The 22,473-nt window shown below is 36.2% G+C and overlaps 2 protein-coding genes across 2 annotated transcripts; one reads left to right on the top strand and one right to left on the bottom strand.

Moving 5' to 3' along the window:
• Positions 1-646: 646 nt before the first annotated feature.
• LOC124543500 (adhesion G protein-coupled receptor A3) lies at positions 647-12,496 on the bottom strand. Its single transcript, XM_047121723.1, has 9 exons — positions 12,019-12,496; positions 11,746-11,811; positions 11,451-11,666; positions 9,973-10,850; positions 9,509-9,657; positions 8,316-8,495; positions 7,537-7,765; positions 6,780-6,911; positions 647-5,745 (listed from the first exon to the last, which is right to left on the bottom strand). The coding sequence occupies exons 1-9, from the start codon at positions 12,237-12,239 to the stop codon at positions 2,918-2,920; spliced, it is 4,899 nt and encodes a 1,632-aa protein (XP_046977679.1). The 5' UTR covers positions 12,240-12,496; the 3' UTR covers positions 647-2,917.
• A 340-nt stretch (positions 12,497-12,836) lies between these two features.
• On the top strand, positions 12,837-21,134 carry LOC124543808 (kinesin-like protein KIF20B). Its single transcript, XM_047122113.1, has 14 exons — positions 12,837-13,292; positions 13,410-13,664; positions 13,951-14,079; positions 14,322-14,438; positions 14,524-14,674; positions 14,978-15,170; positions 15,810-15,958; positions 16,536-16,665; positions 16,986-17,130; positions 17,360-17,452; positions 17,585-17,620; positions 17,860-17,944; positions 18,214-20,230; positions 20,840-21,134. Exons 1-14 carry the CDS (start codon positions 12,939-12,941, stop codon positions 20,979-20,981), a joined length of 3,996 nt encoding a protein of 1,331 aa, XP_046978069.1. The 5' UTR covers positions 12,837-12,938; the 3' UTR covers positions 20,982-21,134.
• The last annotated feature ends 1,339 nt before the right edge of the window (positions 21,135-22,473 follow it).

Consider the following 22,473-nt stretch of genomic DNA (forward strand, 5'->3'; position numbering starts at 1 on the left):
AGTTTATTTATCTTTTAAAATAATTTATAAAATGTGAATAAATATTGCAACCATTTGGCTATATTATTATTTATATTAAAATGTTATTACTAATCTTTTTAAATTAGTCAATATATATTGGCAACACTTAATTATTTTGTTTATGTAATTGTTTAAAAAATGTTATTGTTCAAAATGCATTTTTGTCTATTTAGCGGTACATATCAGAATCAAAGACTTGTTTAGTGTTAAGGCCAAAGATATTTCTATATTATTAAAAAAAATAAAACCACATGAGAAAGTGCAAATGCCCTTTTATTATGCAATATGCCCACAAAAAGCTAACCGTTTATAAATTTTCACTATTCATATATTCACAGTATATGTTAAAAACCACATCTACAATAAATTGTGCGCTCGATGCACTACAGTAACAATCGCATTGCGACAGACACACCATAAATAAGGGAGGGATATCAAAGGTCAAAGGACATTAAATCCATTCAGATAAGTGTGCATCATCTTTTGAGAACATGTTCTTTAAGTGTTTCATTAAATACTATTTAATTTTGATTTGAATAAATCATAAAATATGATATTAATCATTGATTTTCTTAAAAGGAGTGTGATAAATATAGAAGCAACAGCAATTATTGCCCTCAAAGATGAATTTATATAAACATTTATGGTTATTAAACATGCATCCCTGTTTGTGGACCTTCTCCATAAGAATTTCTTAAACCTATTATTATGTTTGATCAAATCTTACAACTGGATTTTAACCAACGTAGTTTGTCACCAGAACAAGTCAATCTAAAAAACAATCTTTTCTTTTAAGTATTTAAGAAAGTGATTTTTTAATTTTTTTTTTCTGTTATCAAATTACTCAGTAAGAAGAAAATTTAATTGATACATATTTACATCTGTCGCAATGAGACTGTTCCTTAAAAGAATTTTATATCACATTAGCTCTTATTTTAACATTTTCTAGTATAAAACAATATACAAAGAATGATGCTATTAAGTACATAAAGTGGGTATGATAGACATCGACATTTTTTTCTTTCATTGTGATTCTCTCAAGTAAAAAAATCATCTGTCAAGTTATATGGACCTTTGTATAGCCAACTTCTGTATTTTCTTCATACTAAATTCTTAAATAGTCTAAACACTTAAGTAGAAACGTTAGTGTTTAAGATTAATGCAACTACTTCTGCTAGACGCATCTCAAAATAATTTCATAGACAAAAATTCCTTCTGTGTCTATATCTTTCTTTTGTATGGATACAAGATACTAGTTGAGACACAATATTTTTAACCTTCCAAACCAGTGAAAATATGTATAGCATAACATTGCAAGTGTAAAAAGTCGTAAGTACAAATTAATTACCGATATAAAGCTTTCACATATGACCTTTTTCACTGAAAGCAAATCAATTGGCAATAATCCTACTACTAAGTTCAACACATTACCTTTTAGACTGACAAGTGTGAGAGAGATGAGACATACACACAATGAAGGAGAAAAACACAGATGTCATGTTTTATGGTGACTCTTAATAATAAAAATATTGTCTTTGACATAACATTTTATATACTGCAACAATATTTTACACACTGTACACTATGAAGAGTAAACTTTGATGTCACCGCAAACAAATCTATAGTCATCATGTATAAAAGACTTTTAAACAGTATCGATTATAAATATATACAAACATCAATGAGGCACACGTCGCACTACTTTCGATTCCATCGAAAAAAAATATTCAAATAGAACAAATTTTCACACAAAGTCATCGGAGTTATGAAAAAAAATGTTTAAAGTCAATCAAGCAGAATTAAAATGATGAACTGCTACCGAAAATAACATGTAGCTACAAAAGCGAGCCAAATAATTGGACTAGACCTTAGGCGGGCTGCGAATTCACTCGAATCCAATATAAACACTCAAAATGTCGAGTTTAAAAAACATTAATACAACATTCCGTTAAATATTTTGGCACATCACATCGTCTTCATCAAACTTTCATACCAACTACCGTTTATCAAGCCTACCACTGAATAACCCACAAAAATTTTACTTTTCATTATAAATTTTTGTCAAAATTTTCATTAACTAAATATTACTTAAACATTATAGTTTTATTAAAAATGTAAATATAAAAAACATTACGCATATTTACAATAGAAAATGTAAGAGATCAATATATACTATAATATTGCTTAGTTTACTCCTTTACTTATCAAAATAAGGTTATCTAAATAGCTTTTCTTCAATTTTCTAGTAATTTGGAATCATTTGTTACTTTTATAGTCAATTGTTGCAGAGTCTATCGGTTACTTGGAGCCCATCATCGCTAGCCATTGTTTCGAGTTAAAATTTGCAATTTTCACAATAATAATAAATGCCGTTGGCAATGCAGTGCCAAAGTCTTATTTCTCAAATAATCCAAATGTTTAGTTGAAGACATATTTTGTAATATGTGTTCTAGTGTAAAGTACTACACGAGTCTGCTGCTTCATTGATTAAGATCCACAGTAATGTTTTTTTATCTTTTTGTATCATAATTTAAGTTACTTAATGTTTTTTTTTTCTTTTCGATTATTCAGAGGAAGCTATGTCAAAATCATGAGTCAGCTCCATTTACAAATTAACAAAATAAATAATTTTACGGATAAATTACAACTTACAACTAGAATTATACAACCTAAAATTAATGGCACAAAATTTCGCCTTGATATTGTTTCATTAAAGTACAAAATGGCAGTATTCGAAAGGAGACTATTTATATACCTTCTTATATAATTACTATAGATTATAATATATTTGAATGAATATATTATAATCTCGAGTTACAGGCCGTTACAAACGATAATCGTATCTAAAAGAAGAATATATACACGAATGTTCAAGAAATTTCAAACGGTGAATGTTTCAGACCGTGGTTTCGCCCTTCCCTTCGACGTCGGAGACCGCTTCGCTGACACAGCTGTCACTGTCCGGCTTCAGCGTGACGTCACTGTTGACGGTGACGTCAGCTTCGAGCTCTTTGCGCGGCGTGCGGTCCTTGTCGCGACTCGTGATCTGAGTGTAGAGCTCGTCCAGTTCGCTCGAGAACGATATCGGACTACTGTCGCGATTCACTTCGGGACAACTCAACGCAGGCGTCGGCACATACTTCCCCAGTTTAGCATTGTTCTTTATTGTTTTACGCCATCCCGGATCGTAATTAACGTACTGGCTCTCTAAAGTCGAAACGTCCTCATTGCTGAAGCTGATTTCGTTTGGGCACATGGACGATGGCGACGGAGCGTACAACCCGTGGCTCCGTATACTAACTTCGGACATTTGGTAGTTTGGGCAGTAGATGTCGCTTTCGTTTTCGAAACCCTGTTCGCTTGCATTCGTGCTGCAAGTTTCGAAATCGTACGTCGTCTTTGCCATAAAGAACGTATCTTTGTCGTCGTCCATTTTCTCTTTCGAACCTTCCATGTCCATATCGGGGTTTTCGAGTAAGTGATCGATTTCTGTCAAACCGGCTTCTAAATTATGCGGCGTGCTTGACCGGTTGACTTCGTCGCTGTTCATGGTACACTCTTCCGATATATCCTGTAAAGATTTATCTATCTGATCTTTATTTTCGTAGACTTTGCTGGGCTGTAAGTAGTCAATGTATTGACCGAAGCTCTCCGTGTCAGTTATCTCGTTCGTGGAACATAACGCACTGTGGGTGTCTTGAAAAGACGTCATTTCCGAATGTGTGTTTAACGTTTGATCGGAACATGTGTGGGGCATCGCTATTTCGGACGCTGAGCTGTATTCTAGGCTACACTGTTGCGATATCGTCCTCATTTCAGGATGCTCGCTGGCGTGACTCTGCAAACACTCTTCTGAAACACTATTCCTTTGTCCATTTAAAGTTTTCTGTACATTGGCTTTAACAATTTGATGTTGGGGAACTTGAGTTTCTGGGACATTCGTGTAAATGTTTATTATCTGCCCTCTGCCATGTTTGGGATCCTCGTTTTTGTTCCAAGACTTCCGATCAGTCGAGTAGCTCTTGAAATTGTCCTTCGAGTCGTCTTCTAGAAGATTTGGATTCACAGTATTACGGAGTTCCTTGATTCCGTTGTTCGATCTTTCGACGTGTTGATTTGTGTTGTTGACTTTATTGCCAGCGTTGATGAAATTAGCCAAACCGTTATACGCTTCCTTACTGGGTAGTGGCAGAGAGATGTGAGAATCGTCGTCACAGTCTCGTCTCAGGGGTAATTCTAGGCAATTTCTCTTCATATTCTGTCTCTGTTTCTTAAAGAATTTCTTCGCGACGTTCATTTGATTTGGATTGTAAAACACTTCCGGCCCTATCGTTCCCGATTCCGGGTATGTCATCATGGAGTTATTCGATCTGTACTGCTGTCTGTGTAACACGACCAGATTTATGTTGGGGGTTTTTCCGTTAGTGTTTTTAAGATCTTTGGATAACGTTTGGCCGTTTAATTCAGCTCCGGCTTTAAAAGTTCCGCTGTTATTTGTTTTTGTGTTAGTTCGATTCGAACTGCGACTTCCTGACCGCGATCTGTTATCGTTCGGTATGTGCTGTGGCGAAGTTGTGGACGTTTGATTACCGGGTAGATTCTGTTGATTCGAATCGAAGACGCTTCTGTTCCTACAGCATTGCTTACTGGATTGCAAGTAGCAGTGCATCAGCGACCACTGCGCTCGCACATCACTTCTAGCGATCCCATAGAAGAATAATATAAATGTGCCCAGGACAGTCGAACAGACCGCATAAATTATGCTGCAAATATCTTCTTGGTAAGGAAGGTAGGCTGGCAATGGTCTGTATACAGCTATCGCCCCACAAGTCCAGACGGACATATATAAACACAGGACAATGACCTGAGCCCTCAGCTGAATGATCGGCGTGTGTTCAATATCGTCTATTTCTGAATCGACTACTGATTTCATACTCCGTCTCTCAGCACCATCGTTAGCTTGGTTCGGCTCCCACATTTCCAAATCCACATTCTCAGTCGCTTGGGTACCTTCCGATAACTGTACGTTCATATTTCTTATCGTACACCGAATCAAAAGAAATAGAATTAGGAGAAATATTAACAATATACCGCCCGGTATAAATAAAGCGCTCAAAGCTGGCGCCGTACTTAGGAAACACTGGGAATAACCGGCATAGTCTTTCAAATTAACAGCCCCAGAAATTCCACACACAATCAGAGCTATACCCCACCCAACCAAATATAGCCCCAAAATTGGTTTCTGTATCGGCACATCCGGGGGAATATCATCCTCGGGCGTCCTGACTGGATTGTGCGTCTTTGTCACCCACTTGTACATGTTGCTAGCCGACACACACATCCAGAGCAGACACGAGAGGGACAGGTAATGTATCAGGAGTCCCAATATTTGACACAACTTGACGTCCTCAGTCTGGTATATGCCCAGGGTGTACATGAAGCAGAGGAGGCCTATCGCTATCCAGGTGTTGATGAGGGCGTGCTTCGTCTTCCTGGCCATTTGTATGGTCGGGTAGCATATGATGTATGTGAGTGTGGCGCAACTGACACATCCGATGAGGATGAGGCTTCCGACGTAGACCGCCGGATGGGATACCTTGAACCGCGCCCCATCAGTTCGCGCCCCGTATATACCTGTTTCGACGTTTTGCAGGAGCCCTACGTAGGCCAGCCTCGTGCAAGTTATGATTATCATTTCGGAAACCACGTGGGACACTTTGCAATCTGAAATAAATTTTAGACACATGTAGATTATAAAAAATGTACCAAAATTATAAATGTATATTGACGACCTCCGTGGTCGAGTGGTGTGTACATCGGTTTCCATGGGTACGCCACTCTGGAGTCCCGGGTTCGATTCCCGGCCGAGTCGACGTAGATTACCATTAGTTTTCTATGTTGCCTTGGGTCTGGGTGTTTGTGGTACCGTCGTACTTCTGATTTCCACAACACAAGTGCTTCAGCTACTTACATTGGGATCAGAGTAATGTATGTGATGTTGTCTCATATTTATAAATAAACTAGCTTTTGCCCGCGACTTCGTTCGCGTGGACTTCAGGTTCGTCCCGTCTAGTCTAGTAATCGCTTAAAATCGCTTCGTAAATAAGTCATTATTTCTCGTACAAAGTAAAGGATAAAAAATGGTTATTCTGGGTTATTCCTAAGAGATAAACATATAACATCACGGACTTTTTTGTAGACCTTTTTAAGTTGTACAATACTGTAGTACATTGTTTTGATCTATATGGTAGGATTCAGTCAGCGTTTGCAATGTAAGCGCAAAAAATGTGTTTCTTACAACCTCACATTTTGTAACCTTTAGAAACCTCAAAAATTGTAGCCTATGTGTTATTCTGATGTATAAGCTATATTGTGGTAAAGTTTCATTCAAATCCATTCAGTAGTTTTTACGTGAAAGAGTAACAAACATCCATACATACAAACTTTCGCCTTTATAATAGTATATAAAATAAAATAAATAAAAATAGCCTTTATTTCTACTACTTACAACTTATACTTTTATAGTTTATATTGCTAGATCTAAATTCTATTTCTAAGTAAACAAGTGTATTATAAGGAAAAAAAATATATATATATTTTAAATTTAACAAGTAGTAGTCGCCTCTCTGGCTTAGGCCTCTCCTAAACCTTTCCACTCTTCACGTTCCCCTTTTTATAATAGTAGTAGGATAAAATAACAGACTGTATAAGTGAACTCCCCCCACCCGCTAATCACGCGTACCGTTGCTGTGTGGTACCTGAGGTGTTGTCGGTCCAGCGGTGGGCAGTGGGGTCCCACGTGGCGGCGCGCCCGTCCACGCCGCCCACCGTGCGCGCGCGCAGCGTGGCGATCACGGGCTCCAACAGTTCGCCCTGCAGGGACACGTTCGCTGCGGGACACAAGCTTACTTTAGTCACCCGTGGACGACACCAGTAAAGTAAAGTAAAGTAACAGCCTGTAAATTTCCCACTTCATAAGGCCTCCTCTTCCATTAAGGAGAGGGTTTTGTAACATATTCCACCACGCTGTTCCAATGCGGGTTTGTGGAATGCACATGTGGCTGAATTTCGATGAAATTATACACATGCAGGTTTCCTCACGATGTTTCCCTTCACCGCCGAGCACGAGATGAATTATAAACACAAATTAAGCACATATATATAGCGGTGCTCGCCTGGGTTCGAACCCGCGATCATCGGTTAAGATGCACGCGTTCTAACCACTGGGCCATCTCGGCTCTTGGACGACACCAGTACCCGCTCTTTTTAGAAAGAAACGCCTGGAGTTAGGCTCGGGTTCCATCATAGGACGCTAATTACTGTCAATAACAGCATTGTAAATGTGTTTATTTGAAAAGAGCAACTATGCGAGTTTCTTGCCGTTTCTTCTCGCTAGAAGCTGCTTTCCGAAACGGTGGTAGTATTTGATTATTGACGATTCAAAAACGCTTCATTGTGAAGTTTACTTGAATAAAATTGATTTGATTTGATTTGATTTGAAATACAGCTACTGACTCAGTTGGAACCCGATGACGGGTGACGTGATCTCCATATTCATGTCCTCTCGCTTGGTGCTCCTGCCGTAGTAGTCCTTCGAGCGGTGCCCGGGCGAGTGGCCGTCTTCCACTTCGGGGAGAAGCGGGAACATTGACCCGTCCTCGTACATCGATATCACGAGGTCGTGAACTTTGGTCTGCAGAAGGGTCCCGCTGTCCGTCGTGCTGTAGAGGAGAGATTGGGGTATCTGAAATCGATAAACGCAAAAATATTATTTTGTATGATTAAGAATGTTATTATTCGGTCGTCAGTAGTATCAAAATCAAAATAAACCTTAATAAATTTAAATAAAACTAGTTATTACGGATTTTAATCGCGTATATTAATTATTTTGGACATCCCGACGTTTCGAGCACTTTACAGCGTTCATGGTCACGGGTCTACCCGTAGGCTTTAACAAGCACTTTTGAATCGTCATTTCACAATTAAGTGAAGCTACCACCGGTTCGGAAAGTAAATTCAACCGAGAAGAACCGGCAAGAAATTCAGTAGTCACTCTTTTTTAAAATTAAAAAAAAAACAAAGTCATATTTATTAAAAACAATTATTTAAATTAATATATCCTGAAGTCAACAGGTATTAACTCAACGCTTTTTAATCATCTATAAAATCTTGTATCGAATATGCTTTTTCTACCAATGTATTTTTTTCAAACGATTTGAATCTACTAAACGACAAAGTTAAAAGCATCAAAGGGTAGAGTTGGGTTTGGGGGGGGGGGGGCGTCGTGTGGTCACCTGCACGCTGGCGTGTATGAGCGCGTCGGAGGCGCGGGCGAGCGCGCTGCGGTGCGCCACGGTGCGGTTGGTCGTGGAGCAGTGCAGGCGCGGCGCGGCGCCCCGCGCGGCGCTGTACCACACGCACGTCACGCCGCTGAAGCCCTCGCCCACCGGGAAGCGCTCCACCGCCAAGTTCGCCTGGAACGTCACACAAGGGTCAACGGTCTTAGCTAGAATAGGCTATTTGACTGGTTTTTAAAATCCATTTTATATTATTATTAGAGGTTAAGGAACCCAGTAAAAGTTGATTTATTTTATTTCCACTACATATTTGCCGAAAAATATCATATTCAAAATTCCATATTTAAATAACGCGCGAAAACGGTACCTGGACAATATGGCGCTGCAACGGGGTCGGTGACGTCACTTTGCTGTATTTTATTCTGTGGTACATATAATAGAAAAGCAAGGTTTACAAGAAAGTGACTTCATCATAAGCCCGGCCAATCAGGAGCGTTTTGTGTCACGTGACAAACGTTTGAAAAAATGCAGTTTTATTTATTGATTTTTGAATAAATTAAGTATTATTTTTAAGTTTCGTTAGTAAATAACCATTTTTAAACTCATAATATACACTGATTACAATAATTCACAATTTATTTTTCTCATTGTCAAATAGCCTTTTTAATACAGATTAATGCAATTGAGCCGATATGGCCCAGTGGTTAGAGCACGCGTTCTATATATTATATATTAAACGATGATCACGGGTTGAAACCAAGGCAAGCACCACTGAATATTCATGTCCTTAATTTGTTTTAATAATTCATCTAGTGCTCGGCGTTTAAGGAAACCATCGTGAGAAAACATGCATGTATCTAATTTCAAAGAAATTTTGCCACATCTGTATTTCACCAACCTGCATTACAACAGTGTGGTGGAATATGTTCTGAACCTTCTCCTCAAAGGGGGAGGAGGCTTAACCCAGCAGTGAGAAATTTACAGGCTGATTTTGTTATTGTTGAAGTAGAACTAATGGGTGCTCACCCAGTGCTGGGCAAAAAATTACTTCTAGATATAAGATTTTACTGTTTCATCTGTCATAATGCTTGTATAGTATATGGTAGTTTAACCAAAAGGACTGACAACAAGTGACCATAAGAGTTAAAATAATACATCATTTTTACACTCATATAATGATATTTACAAACCTTATGTCCCTGTACATTGCTGGTATAAGCTGATATCTCCTCTGCGGCTCTAACCATATCTGTACATGAGCCGTACAGTGTCTCTGCCTGTGACATGACTGACGTGGAAATATTCATAACTGAGCTTATCACATCCAACAGTGTAGAGCCTGAAATTAACAAAGTAAACTTACTAATAATACATTTTTTATACAATAATTGTCCTACTAATATTATAAATGCGAAAGTTTGTAAGAATGGATGTATGTATGTTTGTTCCTCTTTCACAACAAATACTCCTGAATAGATTTGGATGAAATTTAACAGTAATATAGGTTATACATCAAAATAACACATAGGCTACAACTCATAATGATTTTATGTAATTTAGTCATAATATAACGATACATATCAAGTAACCTTGTGAAACCAAGGCGGATAAAAGCGCTAGTCATAAATACAAAAACATTATTATAAATACATACCTAAGTCCCTCTCCTCTGATATATACTGCATATAGTTTCTGATTGCTTGTGCGATAAACATAACATCATCTGGATCTACAATCTCTGCCAAGGGGTAAGTCTTCTCTTGGATCAACATCGCTAATCGCTCTGTTGCATTCAGTGCGGAATATTGCACAAGGCTGACATTCAATAACGCAAATTGCTGTAGCAATTTCGTTATATTACTAATGTATGAACATTCCGAGGTGTTAGCTGGACCCCAGCTTGAATTTTCATTGCAAGTTCTATAAGCAACACCATCACCATTACGGCAAGGAATAATTGCCGTATGATTCAACAGTAACTGCGGCCAGGAGTACAATCCTTTATTGTTTATAGTATAATTGGTCAGGCAATACTGAGTTTGATTCGATAAAACAAGAACTTGCACTGTATAATTGTGTCGAATGTGGTTTTGGTCACTGTACATACAAGTCCAGTTACCGGTATGATGGTTTGTAATGTTTGGAAAGTATACTGTTGTTTCTGCTAAGCCTTCCTCTTGCATATCGGTACTTGTTACATTTACATCACATATTTCCAACATAGGATGTATCCATTTCAGCTCATACTTTGCTATTACAGATGCAAATGGGGCATTACAGGTTAAAACTAGGGTATCGCCTTCAAAAACCACTTGGTCATGATTCGGCTTCACTATCAGAGTATTAGACGGCAGCACACTTCCGCATACAGACAGATCGAGGAAAATTTTTAGTTTCCTGACTGTTTTATTGACCATGTTATCAGGAAATGCACATTTTGGGTTACCAACTAGTTTTACGCTGGTATTTCTGGACCAGTCTCCTACCCAAAGAAGTTCACAGTCACATATTAAAGGATTGTCGGTTATGTCTCTGAAAAAATAATTAAAAATATGTAAATATGATTGATCATTATAATACAAGTTGTGGAATATAAAGATATAAAAATTACAGTAGAAAGTAATACAAAAACAATTACTTTATCAATTAAAAGATAGTCAAAGATATTGAATTCTTTCTATAATTTAATAAGACATACCAAATGGTTCGATTATACTTCAATTTAGTTAATTCGAAGCAGTTTCTATTGTAAAAAGTAAAATAAATTGTATTAGGTGTACTGACATAACGAAAAGTAAATTATCTTTGTATGTATATTACTCCTTTAATTAATGTTTTTAATTTGGTGCAGAATTTTTTTTATTATCTTCTACTAAAGTTATGATTATTTTATACAATTAATAATATTAATACTACTACATAAAACCATTGTAATTTATCTTTAGTTAAGCACAACAGTAAATAGTATATTGTTAAATATAAACAAATGTATTATATTACTAGGTTTCAATTTATAGTATGACCCACATAGTTACAGGCACATTGATTCAAAATCTTCGTTCCCTGTTGTATATTTTATGTATTGTCAATGTATCTTTAAATTCAGTAGTAAAATAACATGAAAATACTTACATTTGTTTCAATCCAACAAGATAATCAAATGTTCCCATACTCAGAACAGATATATGGTTTTGTGATAAAATTAGTCTCTCTAGATTTACGAGTCCTTTGAAAATTTCCTTGTAAACATTACTGATCTGATTATACGAGAGATCTAGTCTTTGTAGTGATGTCATATTATAGAATGCATCAGATTCTATCAATGATATTTGGTTTCTACTAAGGTCTCTGTAAAAAATGTATACAGTTTTACATTCGTCAATATTCAAATACATAAAATTTATTACATGTTATTTGAGATACTTACAGCTTTTGTAAATTGGGCAGATGAAGATCTCTTGATAACGTTGAAATTGCATTTCCTGATAGATTCCTAAAAAAAATATGTTTGTGTTTACATTATAGAAATGATATATCATCACTTCCAAATTTGTTTACTATTTATTTTATATATAAATGTATTAATTGGAACGTAGTCTGTTTTTTGTTTACACTTAGTGATAGGTGCCACCTGTTCTTCAGAATGTTTGTTGATTTAGAACCATACCATTGATTTTAATTAAAACAAATGATGACTTACAAGCTTACAACAACGGTCGAGAGTTTGCTTAGATCGATTTCTTTGAGTTCAGTGATTTGTGCAGGGCTCCCGCCACATTTTAACTTCAATAGTTCTCCAGGTTGCGGCTCCGAAGTGACACCATCACTCGATCTGTTTCCTTTACAAGAACAGAGTGACGGACAGAAGCCTAGCGACCCCTCCACGAACAGGAATAGTACGACTATCGAGAAAAGCTTCATTTTGCCCCTTTTCAAATAAAATCGATGGCACAAAGCCAAATCCGAAAAATAATCACATCTTAATAAATTCCTCACTACGTCAATGTTACAATTAAATAATCACAAACACTGGTCACTATATTAATTAGTTATAATAAAAATAACTGTGTAAGGTTCATCTCGGTTTTGGCACTGGTTTAATTATTAGTAAATAGAAAAATAAACAATAATACGATGAAATACAAGCACTGATCCCGACATCATTAGAAATGACTGATTGGTGAATGGTGAATGGTGATTGAATGATTGAACTGAATATCAATCTTTAAAATACAGAGAATGAATGAAAGAATATGACGTTAACTCATAGAGAATAAACTAAAATTTAAGAAAGCTGTAAGAACCTAGCTGGCAGAATTATTGTCGAATAGTAATATTTTATTCTCTATTCATATTATACAAATGTAATATTAGGAGAAGCATAATTCAAGCTATATCATCGGATGATTTTGTTGTTTAAAATTTAAGCAATATTTTACCTACGTATAGAACTAGCTTGATAATCTGTGGATATGTATCAAAAAGCTGGAAGCTAATGCAATTTTTTTCTGGCAGATAAAAAAAAGTATCAAAAATTTAAAAATTAAAAGGGTTGAACCGTTGGTATTCGCTGAATGTTTGTTGTTATAAATGTTTTCATAGAGTAATATTTATTATATCATGTTCGATTCAAGGTGTTCTGAAAATGAAGTATCGAGGAGAGACATACCTTCTTTTATTGAACCTCGTCCTCCTTTGATATCGAACCCATTTATGAGACCTAGACCACAGAAGGGAACGAATTTATTAGAACTATTCGAAGAGGATTCAGATTGTGAAGAGCCAGAGTTAGTGCAAGTGTATCTTAGATTGAAACCGTGCAATACAGCCAGTAATCTCTACGAAGTTCGATCTGATCGCTGTTTGATAACATCTTTGGATACCACAACAGCAGGACATGGAAGAAGAACGCAGCACAATGTTTCGAAAATGTATACGTTTTCGCACATTTTTGGAGCGGATTCGAGTCAAAAAGTAAGTTTGAATTCAAATTACTGATAACAACCAATTTACATATTGCGTTTAAACATTACAACATTAATATAATTGCCTTTTTTTTAGAATATTTACTAAAAATAATTATATTTCTAGGAGATTTTCGAGCATGTCGTGAAAGAAAATCTGCAGAAGCTACCTGAAGGTAACAGCTTTACTCTCCTCACATATGGAGCATCTGGTTCAGGAAAGACATTTACACTTATGGGCACAGTTGCATCTCCGGGCCTGGTGCCGAGATCATTAGAATATGTGTTTAAAATTGTTGATGCAGCACAAAGACCACTGTTCAAGCCTTCTGAATCTGGTGCTGATAAACTGAGTCATGCTGAGCAGGAATATGAATTGCAGGTTTTTTAATTTTTCATTGCTACTATTATAATTTTGTAACCTGTGCAAACTTGTATATTTAAAATGCAATATATACCTAGGCTCAAGATACAAACAAATATATAACTGTTATTTATTTCATTATTATTGAAGTACTGTAACAAATCATAATGAAAACTATTGTCATAAAAAAAGTATTTAAAAATATTTTATAAAAGAATTTATATTTCCTGTTAAATGCAAAAATAAATTATTTTTCTGTCACAAAGTGCGATGATTATACACAAATGAAATGATTAACTTTCAGTGGGTAAAGAGACTAAGGCAAGTATCTGCTCCTTCAAGAGACAAATATCGGCGAATGAGTGCTCAGCTATTTGGTGACCTCACCTATAGTAATCTGGACCTCTCTAATAGAAACAGGCACTATTTATGGGTGAGTAAAAACAAATGATAATATCTAATTTAATTTCTATAACACAAATGCAAATAATGTGTCAGAACTAGTACAAAGTCAATATATCTTATATTGTAATAAAAATACACAAGAACAGTCTTAAAAAGGGACCTAATCCCAACAGCATGATTCACAATTAAATTGAAATATATGATAAGCTACATATATAGTGTGAGATGAGTTTACTATAACATTGTCTTATAATGACAATCCTTTTGCAGGTCTCATTTATAGAGATTTATAATGAAGGAATCTATGATTTATTGGCCCCCGGTGACAGAAGAAATGCTGCTAAGTTAGCTATCAGAGAAGACTCAAGTGGCAATGTATATGTTAAGGTAATTTTATTTAAGCACATAATATCAACAACAGTTATCCTCATTTATAAATTTAATGAATATGACTGAATGTAACAATCTTCAGGGAGCAACACAAACATTTGTGAGGTCGGGTGAAGAGGCTTACGACATAATGGTAGCTGGCAAACACAACTTGCAAGTAGCTGCTACGGGAATACACGCGCAATCTTCACGGTCACATTGCATATTCACCATCACTATGCTCACCGAAACGCGTAAGATTGATCTAATATTTTAAAAAGATGTTTGTATTCAAATCAAATAAAATCAAAATAAACTTTATTCAAGTAGGCTTTTATAAGCACTTTTGAATCGTCATTTTACAATTAAGTGAAGCTACTACCGGTTTGGAAAGTAGATTCTACCGAGAAGAACCGGCAAGAAACTCACTAGTTACTCTTTTTTAACATTTAAAAAATACAACATCATGTTAATTAAATACAATTATTTCAATTAATGTATCCTGCTTATTGTATAAGTTAAAGCATGTGTGTGTGTGACGATGTGTGCGTGCGCAGCGGAGGGCGTGGGCGGCGCGTGCGTGCGTCTGTGCGACCTGGCGGGCTGCGAGCGCGCGGCGCGCACGCGCAACACGGGCGCGCGCATGCACGAGTCGCGCGCGATCAACTCGTCGCTTCACGTGCTGGAGCGCTGCCTGCGAACGCTGCGACGCAAGCGCGGCACCGCCCGCGCCGCGCTCGTGCCCTACCGGTGAGTCTGAGACAACATCACATACATTACTCTGATCCCAATGTAAGTAGCTAGAGCACTTGTGTTATGGAAAATTATAAGTAACGACGGTACCACTAACACCCAGACCCAAGGCAACATAGAAAACTAATGATAATCTACATTGACTCGGCCGGGAATCGAACCCAGGACCTCAGAGTGGCAATGATATGTGCATATGAAAAGAAAATAGTAGCTATCAGATCTTTTAATACAGTACTTGGTATATTTTCACTTTTTTGATACTGTATATTACCTATCTACTTTTCTGTCTAGCAATCACAATAGACTTGGAGTATAACCAGGTGCTCAATTTTTTTTATTCTCATTTTCTTTTTCAATTGTTATCATAACAAATACAATATGGTTTGTTATTTTTCTCTATTTGTTTGCCACTAACCGGGTTTTCAAAACATACCACTCATCATATACTATATTTTAAAGATAACTAGAATTACGTTTTTAATTATAGGTTCTTTCATTATATTCAGTTACTCATGTCTTTCCCCATACTAGAATTTTTTTCTTTCTTCGTGTACTCTACACCATGATATTCATATTTAGTATTTTGTCATCGACCTGTTCTCTTACATACTCATCTATATATAAATTAACAAACAGGGAGTCGAAGCTGACGCGGCTGCTGGGCGCCGGGCTGTCGGGCGCCCGTGGGGAGGCGGTCAGCATGGTGGTCACGCTCAACCCGTCACGCGAGTACGCGCATGAGACTCGCCACGTGTTGCAACTTGCCGCCGTCGCCCGAGACATACGTGAGCATACATACAACATCGTACAACATTCATTTTGTTAATAGTTTTATTGACTTATGTGACTGGTGTGAGAGTCGAGATGGCCCAGTGGTTAGAACGCGTGCATCTTAACCGATGATTTCGGGTTCAAACCCAGGCAAGCACCGCTGATTCATGTGCTTAATTTGTCTTTATAACTCATCTCGTGCTCAGCGGTGAAGGAAAACATCGTGAGGAAAACTGCATGTGACAAATTTCTTAGAAATTCTGCCACATGTGCATTCCATCAACCCGCATTGGAACAGCGTGGTGGAATATGTTCCAAACCTTCTCCTCAAAGGGAGAGGAGGCCTTTAGCCCAGCAGTGGGAATTTACAGGCTGTTGTTGATGTGACTGGTATGTAGGTTGAGAATGTGTGTTATGTTATAGTTGCTGTCAGTCTATAAAATTCTAAAAGTTAATGATAATGTGAGCAAGAATTTAAAGCCTTTGTTTATTTACCAAATTGTTTTTACATGGTTGTATGATGGTATGGTGCAAAAACTGTAAAAATTATAAAGGTTTGCTCTAGCTGTAACTTTTTTCTTTCATTAACAGAAATCAACAACACCTTATCCGACTATCCGAGCACCTTGGAGAGCAGCACACAGGACAGCAGTTTCAACTACAACTCGGAAGTAATAAAACTACGGACTGAAAATGAACGCCTGCACTTTGAATTAGTCCAGTAAGTGAGACAAATCTAACATACAAATAATATAAAAAATAATAATCTTTGTGACCAAAATCTAAAGAAAATGTATTTTGATTATTTTTCCATAATTATTTGATAAACAGTTGAAAATTTAACCAACGGTGACCACGTCACATGATTGCCTAGTACAGCTTTTTCATCAATTATTGTCACCCCAAACAGTGTTACTTTGCATGGCTGTATTCTGATTTGGGGCCAAGGTGACCACTTACCATAACATTAACAATTTCTTCTCTCCTTTATTAAAATTGTAATTAGAAATACTAAAATCTGAAAATGTTTCCTTTGTCCAGGGCTCAAGCTCGTAACAAAGAGCTCTCTGCACACATGGAGCAACGTCAGGCTTCAGCTGCAGACACCATGCGTGAGCTCGTAGAGGAAGCCAAGGAGATCTCCAGGCAATACTATGAGGAGCAAATGCAGGCATTGCGGGCCGAGGTTATATACACCACATTAATAAAAATTACTGTTTGGGTTGTGTAGTGTAGAATAGTCAGCATTTTATGGTATACAAAAAAGTATATTAACGTTAATTGAATACATACACATTCTCAATATTTTCTATACATTATATAATGTACTATTTATTATATTTCTGTATGCTACATTCAAAATTACTGTTTAATTTTTTTTTAATTTCGTTTGTAAAAATCTATGAATTTTACAGATGGACGAAATGGCCGAAGAATATGAGAATAAACTAAGTTCGATTAAACATACTTCCAGCAGTGAAACTCCATCTAAAATATTGCAAAACAAGGTATGTAACAAAAAAAATCCATTTTATTTTACGCGCATATTACTTTCATTGCATATTATTTTACCAAAGTACCTTTACCAAATTAAGTTATGTGGTAGATATTTAATTATATTATGTGATGTTTTTTTTCAGATAACACAGTTGATGACCGAAATTGCAATATTAGAGGTAACTATAGTTTGCTTACCATAAGCGTAAAAAGTATATTAATGCTCCATAAATATGTAGTGCGATCTATTCAGGCTTGTCACAGATTATTGACAAAGACTCGATGCACTGAAAATAAACATTGAACCTTACAATAAATAAATGAGCATTTTTAATTTTTTTAAATGTTATAATTTGACAATTGACTTTCATCCTAGCCTTTTCTGCTACAAGAGCTATGAAAATGTTTGTCTTTTCAGGAGAATTTAACCGCTGAACGCTTGGCTCGTGCAAGGGCAGAAGAGGAAGTCCAACATCTGCGTGCATGTATCGATGAAAGAGATGGTTAGTCCAATTATATCCCACTCTTATGTCTCAACAAATGCCAATTTAATTAATTATTCCTCACAAACAATAATGTTGCCATTGTTATACAAATCTATATTCAACATTTGAAAGATGTTAAAAATTTTGCAAATTTCCAACACCAATTATACAATGTATTACGAAAGTAATCTGTACATGTTCTACTAGGATATTCCCCTAATAGATGCACCTTTTATGTACATGGTTGTTTTATCAAATATATATTGTTAATATTTTTGTTTTTTTAGAAAAAGCTGACAGTCAAAATCCGTCTAATGAAGATGTTATGTCAGTGACCGATAGCGATAACAGTGATGACGATGAAGATCCGTGTAACGAAAGTCTCGAGCCGACATTTAGGAAGGAGGACATAAATCGTTCTAGAATGTTAAGACAAAGTTTTGTTAATCACACGAGTTTCAATAGCGAACATTCTGAAGATGTCAGCGCTTTAGATAAAACCGGAGATACTCTGAAGGAAGAAGATGAAGGCAATGAAAGCCACGATAATGATTGTACATATGAGACTAGCAAAGATATAAGTGTGAATAGAGCAGATAGTGGATGCCTTAACGACCCTATGAGTGTGAGCAGTGATATGTTACCTGATAGCAAAGATTTGCAAGAGGTTAAAAAGTCATCTAGAAGTACATATTTTGTTGAAGATAAAGTAAATGAAATAAAAGATATTCCTTCAACAGCCAGTACTTTCAGCAGAGCTACTTTTTCTATGAGCAGTGCAGATAATAGTGTTTCTGAGTGCAGTAAGGATTCCGATGATCAAGATGACGTAAAAAAATCGCTAGGGCCAGATAAACTTGCAAAACCTGATGATAAGTTGTTAGAAACAGTACCTGATGATACTCTTGAACTTAATAAAAAATCGGGTATTTTTGTAAATAAAATAATAAGTTGTAATAAGAAATTAAGTGATGGTAACAACTCTTTAGCTCAATTCGAAAGCCTGGAGCTAGCTGCAAATGCATTTAATTCTGACATGGAACAAAATGTAGATGATAATTATTATTCTGACTTTAAAGTTGGAAACGAAAAAAGAAATTACTTTGACGAAGAATCTACAAATTTATCACCGAAAACACCAGCTACTGTAGTGAAATCAAAAGAAAAGAAAATATATTTCAATAATATTGACATCATTCGATCAAATAAAAAACATATCGACATTGAGGGTAAAAATCAAACTGACGATTACCGGTCACCGCCAATTGTAAAAGACGAAGTGACTAATGATTTTGAACCAACTATGATAAAGAAATTACTAGGAGAAAGTATTGCTAGACAAGCTGAAAGTATAAGTTCTGTGCATAAATTAAAACTAACGAAAAAATATGACTCTATTGACATGTTTGAAGGTCTCGATTCACCACAAGTGTTTAATGAAGTAAAGAACACAGATAATGTTAATGTTAACAATGTTACAAGCTCCATAGAGAATCATGCAATGGAAGACAAAGCTCCTCTCGTGGCACAAACTCAAATTAAAGTTGAGAGAAAATCGGAAACTGAAATAAAAGAAGAACCAGCAATGTCTGAACCATCACTTGTAGATGAAATTATTGAGACATTGCCAGAAAAACTAAAGGTGCAAGAAGTTTCTACAGATATTGCTACTGTAGATGACAAATCCATATCCAAAGAAGTTAATCTTCTAACGAATCAAGAAAAAGGACTTGAAGACGCAGTAAATGATGAATCTCAATTACAAATAAACAGCACAAAAGTTGATAACACAATTGAAGAATTTGAGAATATTTACAAAGATGTGTCAGCACCACGTGAAACGGAATTTGATTTACTTATATCTCGGGATGGTCAGGACACTACTGCGGATACTACTGCAGATACTAACACAAATAATGATGAAACCTCTGAAACAGATGAACTTAAATATAATTTACGACATAAATCGAAAATCGAAAAACCCAAGAATGAGAAAAGGGGTAAAAATAAAAATACCGACGAAGAGGTAATCATGGAAAGCCTTTCAAAGTGTGAGAGTAAACCAAAGCCGACGAAAAGGAATTTAAGATTACGCAGACGTAAGAATGCTTCCGAAGAAGAAGCTGATTTGCAGAAAGAAAATAAATTAAAGGATATTGTTAATCTCCAGACTGAATTTTCCGATGTTACAATGGACATTCCCGCTGCAATAAAACAAAGTAAAGATATACCTTCGCCAGAGAGAATGGCAGATGACGAAAACCAACCACCAATGTTTGGTATACAGAGCTGTCCGTCTAAAAGGTAATGAGATCTAATATATCTCTTATTAATTTAAATAAACACATTTAAAATAATGCACATTATTACAATAATAATAAAAATTCTTGGGTCTGGGTGTCTGTGGTACCGTCGTTACTTCTGATTTTCCATAACAGAACTGCTTTAGCTACTCACATTGGGTTAAGAGTAATGTGTGTGGTGTTGCCCAATTACGAAATAATCTGAGCCTTTAAAAAAAATTGGTTGCCTGTAAAGTCGGTATACGGGCGAAAGTTTTACGTGACAACGACTTTGAGTGGTAAAATAATTTTAATGTGAATATTCATTCGTATAGTAGGAAGAAGGATGAAATAGTAGTGACAATTTAAAACATTTATTTATACAAAGAATTATATTTAAAACATTAATTTATACAAAGTCTCTATAATTTATACAAAGTTTTATGTCTGTCTCTCTCGCTCTTAGGCGGGCTAACCATGCCCGAGTGGAAGGGACGCGTGCCTCTCGCTCGCTCTCATTGTGAGCGCATAACGTGAGCGGAGCGTGACGCAGTTTCTTGAAGTGTTACCCGGCAAACCAATTTATAAGACGTTGTCACGTCAATAATCTTATGATTTTTTTTTATGCCAGCATTACCAGAAGTCGTAGAAAGCTGTTCACTCCGCGGGCGGAACCCCTCGAAGAGAGCTTGAGTCAGACAGGAGACAGCAATGAACGAGTATACGTCCCGCGACCCTCTTACCACCGTCCCAGAGCTCGCCGCAAGCTATAAATGAAATGACTTGATGCTTATGATATTATTAAAAAATAAAAGTTTTTCGTTTAGTGCTCAATGATTTCACATGTTTCCAATAGTTAATTCCATAGCTAATAAATCAAGTTGCATTGAGGTAGGATAATGAATCATTCATTGTAATTAATTTAATTAATAAAATTATACCAGTTAATTGTTTTTTTTTTTTCATTTTATGCAATGCTACTCCAATAATTTCTAGAAACTGCTATGCACAATAATTTCTAGAAACTCAAAACTTTTGCCGCCATCGCCATAATATTGGGTAAAATTGATATTTTTCATTAAGTTACAGCATATTTTGTTAACAAAATACATAGAAACACATTGTACCTGCATCGAAACATATTGGACCAGTTATTTAATAAAAATCTAATAATTAATGTGAATATTTGTAATACTTATGAACGAATTACTTGGCAAAATATTATCGTATATATAAAAAAATCAATATAATTTTGAATGGTCTGCCTAGCGATGTAAGTATAGTACAACACAACTTGGATATAGCATCGGGAAAATTCGTAAAACCGATCACATCCGAATTAAGTATAATAGTATGACACAAATTAGATGTAGCATCGGAAAATGCAATGAAAGAAAAATAAAACCGATTACCGCTGATTTATACGAGCAATAGAAATAAATCCCTATAGGGACGCTAAAATCTATAGCGACGAATAGCGTCGAATGGCGCGATAGTGAGCTATTTCTATTATGTTCTTGTATAAATCGATTTTATTGAATTTACAAAATGCTACATCTAAGTTGTGTCGTACTGTGACAGGCACGATCCTTAAACTTATGGCAATAAACGGAAAGTAACAGGCTCGCTTATTACGCTATCGTCGTCTCCACAATCTTAGAACAAGCTTTATGCGTTATGGAGGATTATTGTTTATATATATTTTAAGAAAATATAAAATTATTAGTATCTGAATCTAAGATAAAAAAAAGGATACCATTGATTTTAACTTTTATGCTGTTCGTAAAAAAATCTGGTAATTATAAATATTAAAAATGTAAAACAAAACATAATTTTGTCGTACGAACAAATTTGCTACTAATATTTCTTCATAAATTCTACTTTTCCTTGCGTATTTACTGCAGATAGAGGATATTGCCCATAATTGCCACGCCACTTGTGACGCTGCTGCCCGTCATTGGCTTGTGGTGTTTAGCTACGCCTATTTTTTGATGTTTATACCGCCATCAGTCAGTCGCCAGAGCCTCTTTTGCTCGTCGGCAGGATGCACTAAGGCAGGTGAGGTTGGCTTGGGCCACTAAGGTGTATTTTGCGCCCCCTTACATCCTGACGATTTACCCAAGTCAGCAGCCAGGAGCTGGATGCGAGTAGCCGGAGAAAGATAACAGTGTCGTTCATTTGGTGGACAGACACGGGCTAATAATGATGAATGAATGAATGATGAATGATCTACATTTCCCGTAATCACAAAGATAGCACTTGGCA

Source organism: Vanessa cardui, chromosome 3, assembly GCF_905220365.1.
Source record: "Vanessa cardui chromosome 3, ilVanCard2.1, whole genome shotgun sequence".
NCBI lineage: Eukaryota > Metazoa > Arthropoda > Insecta > Lepidoptera > Nymphalidae > Vanessa > Vanessa cardui.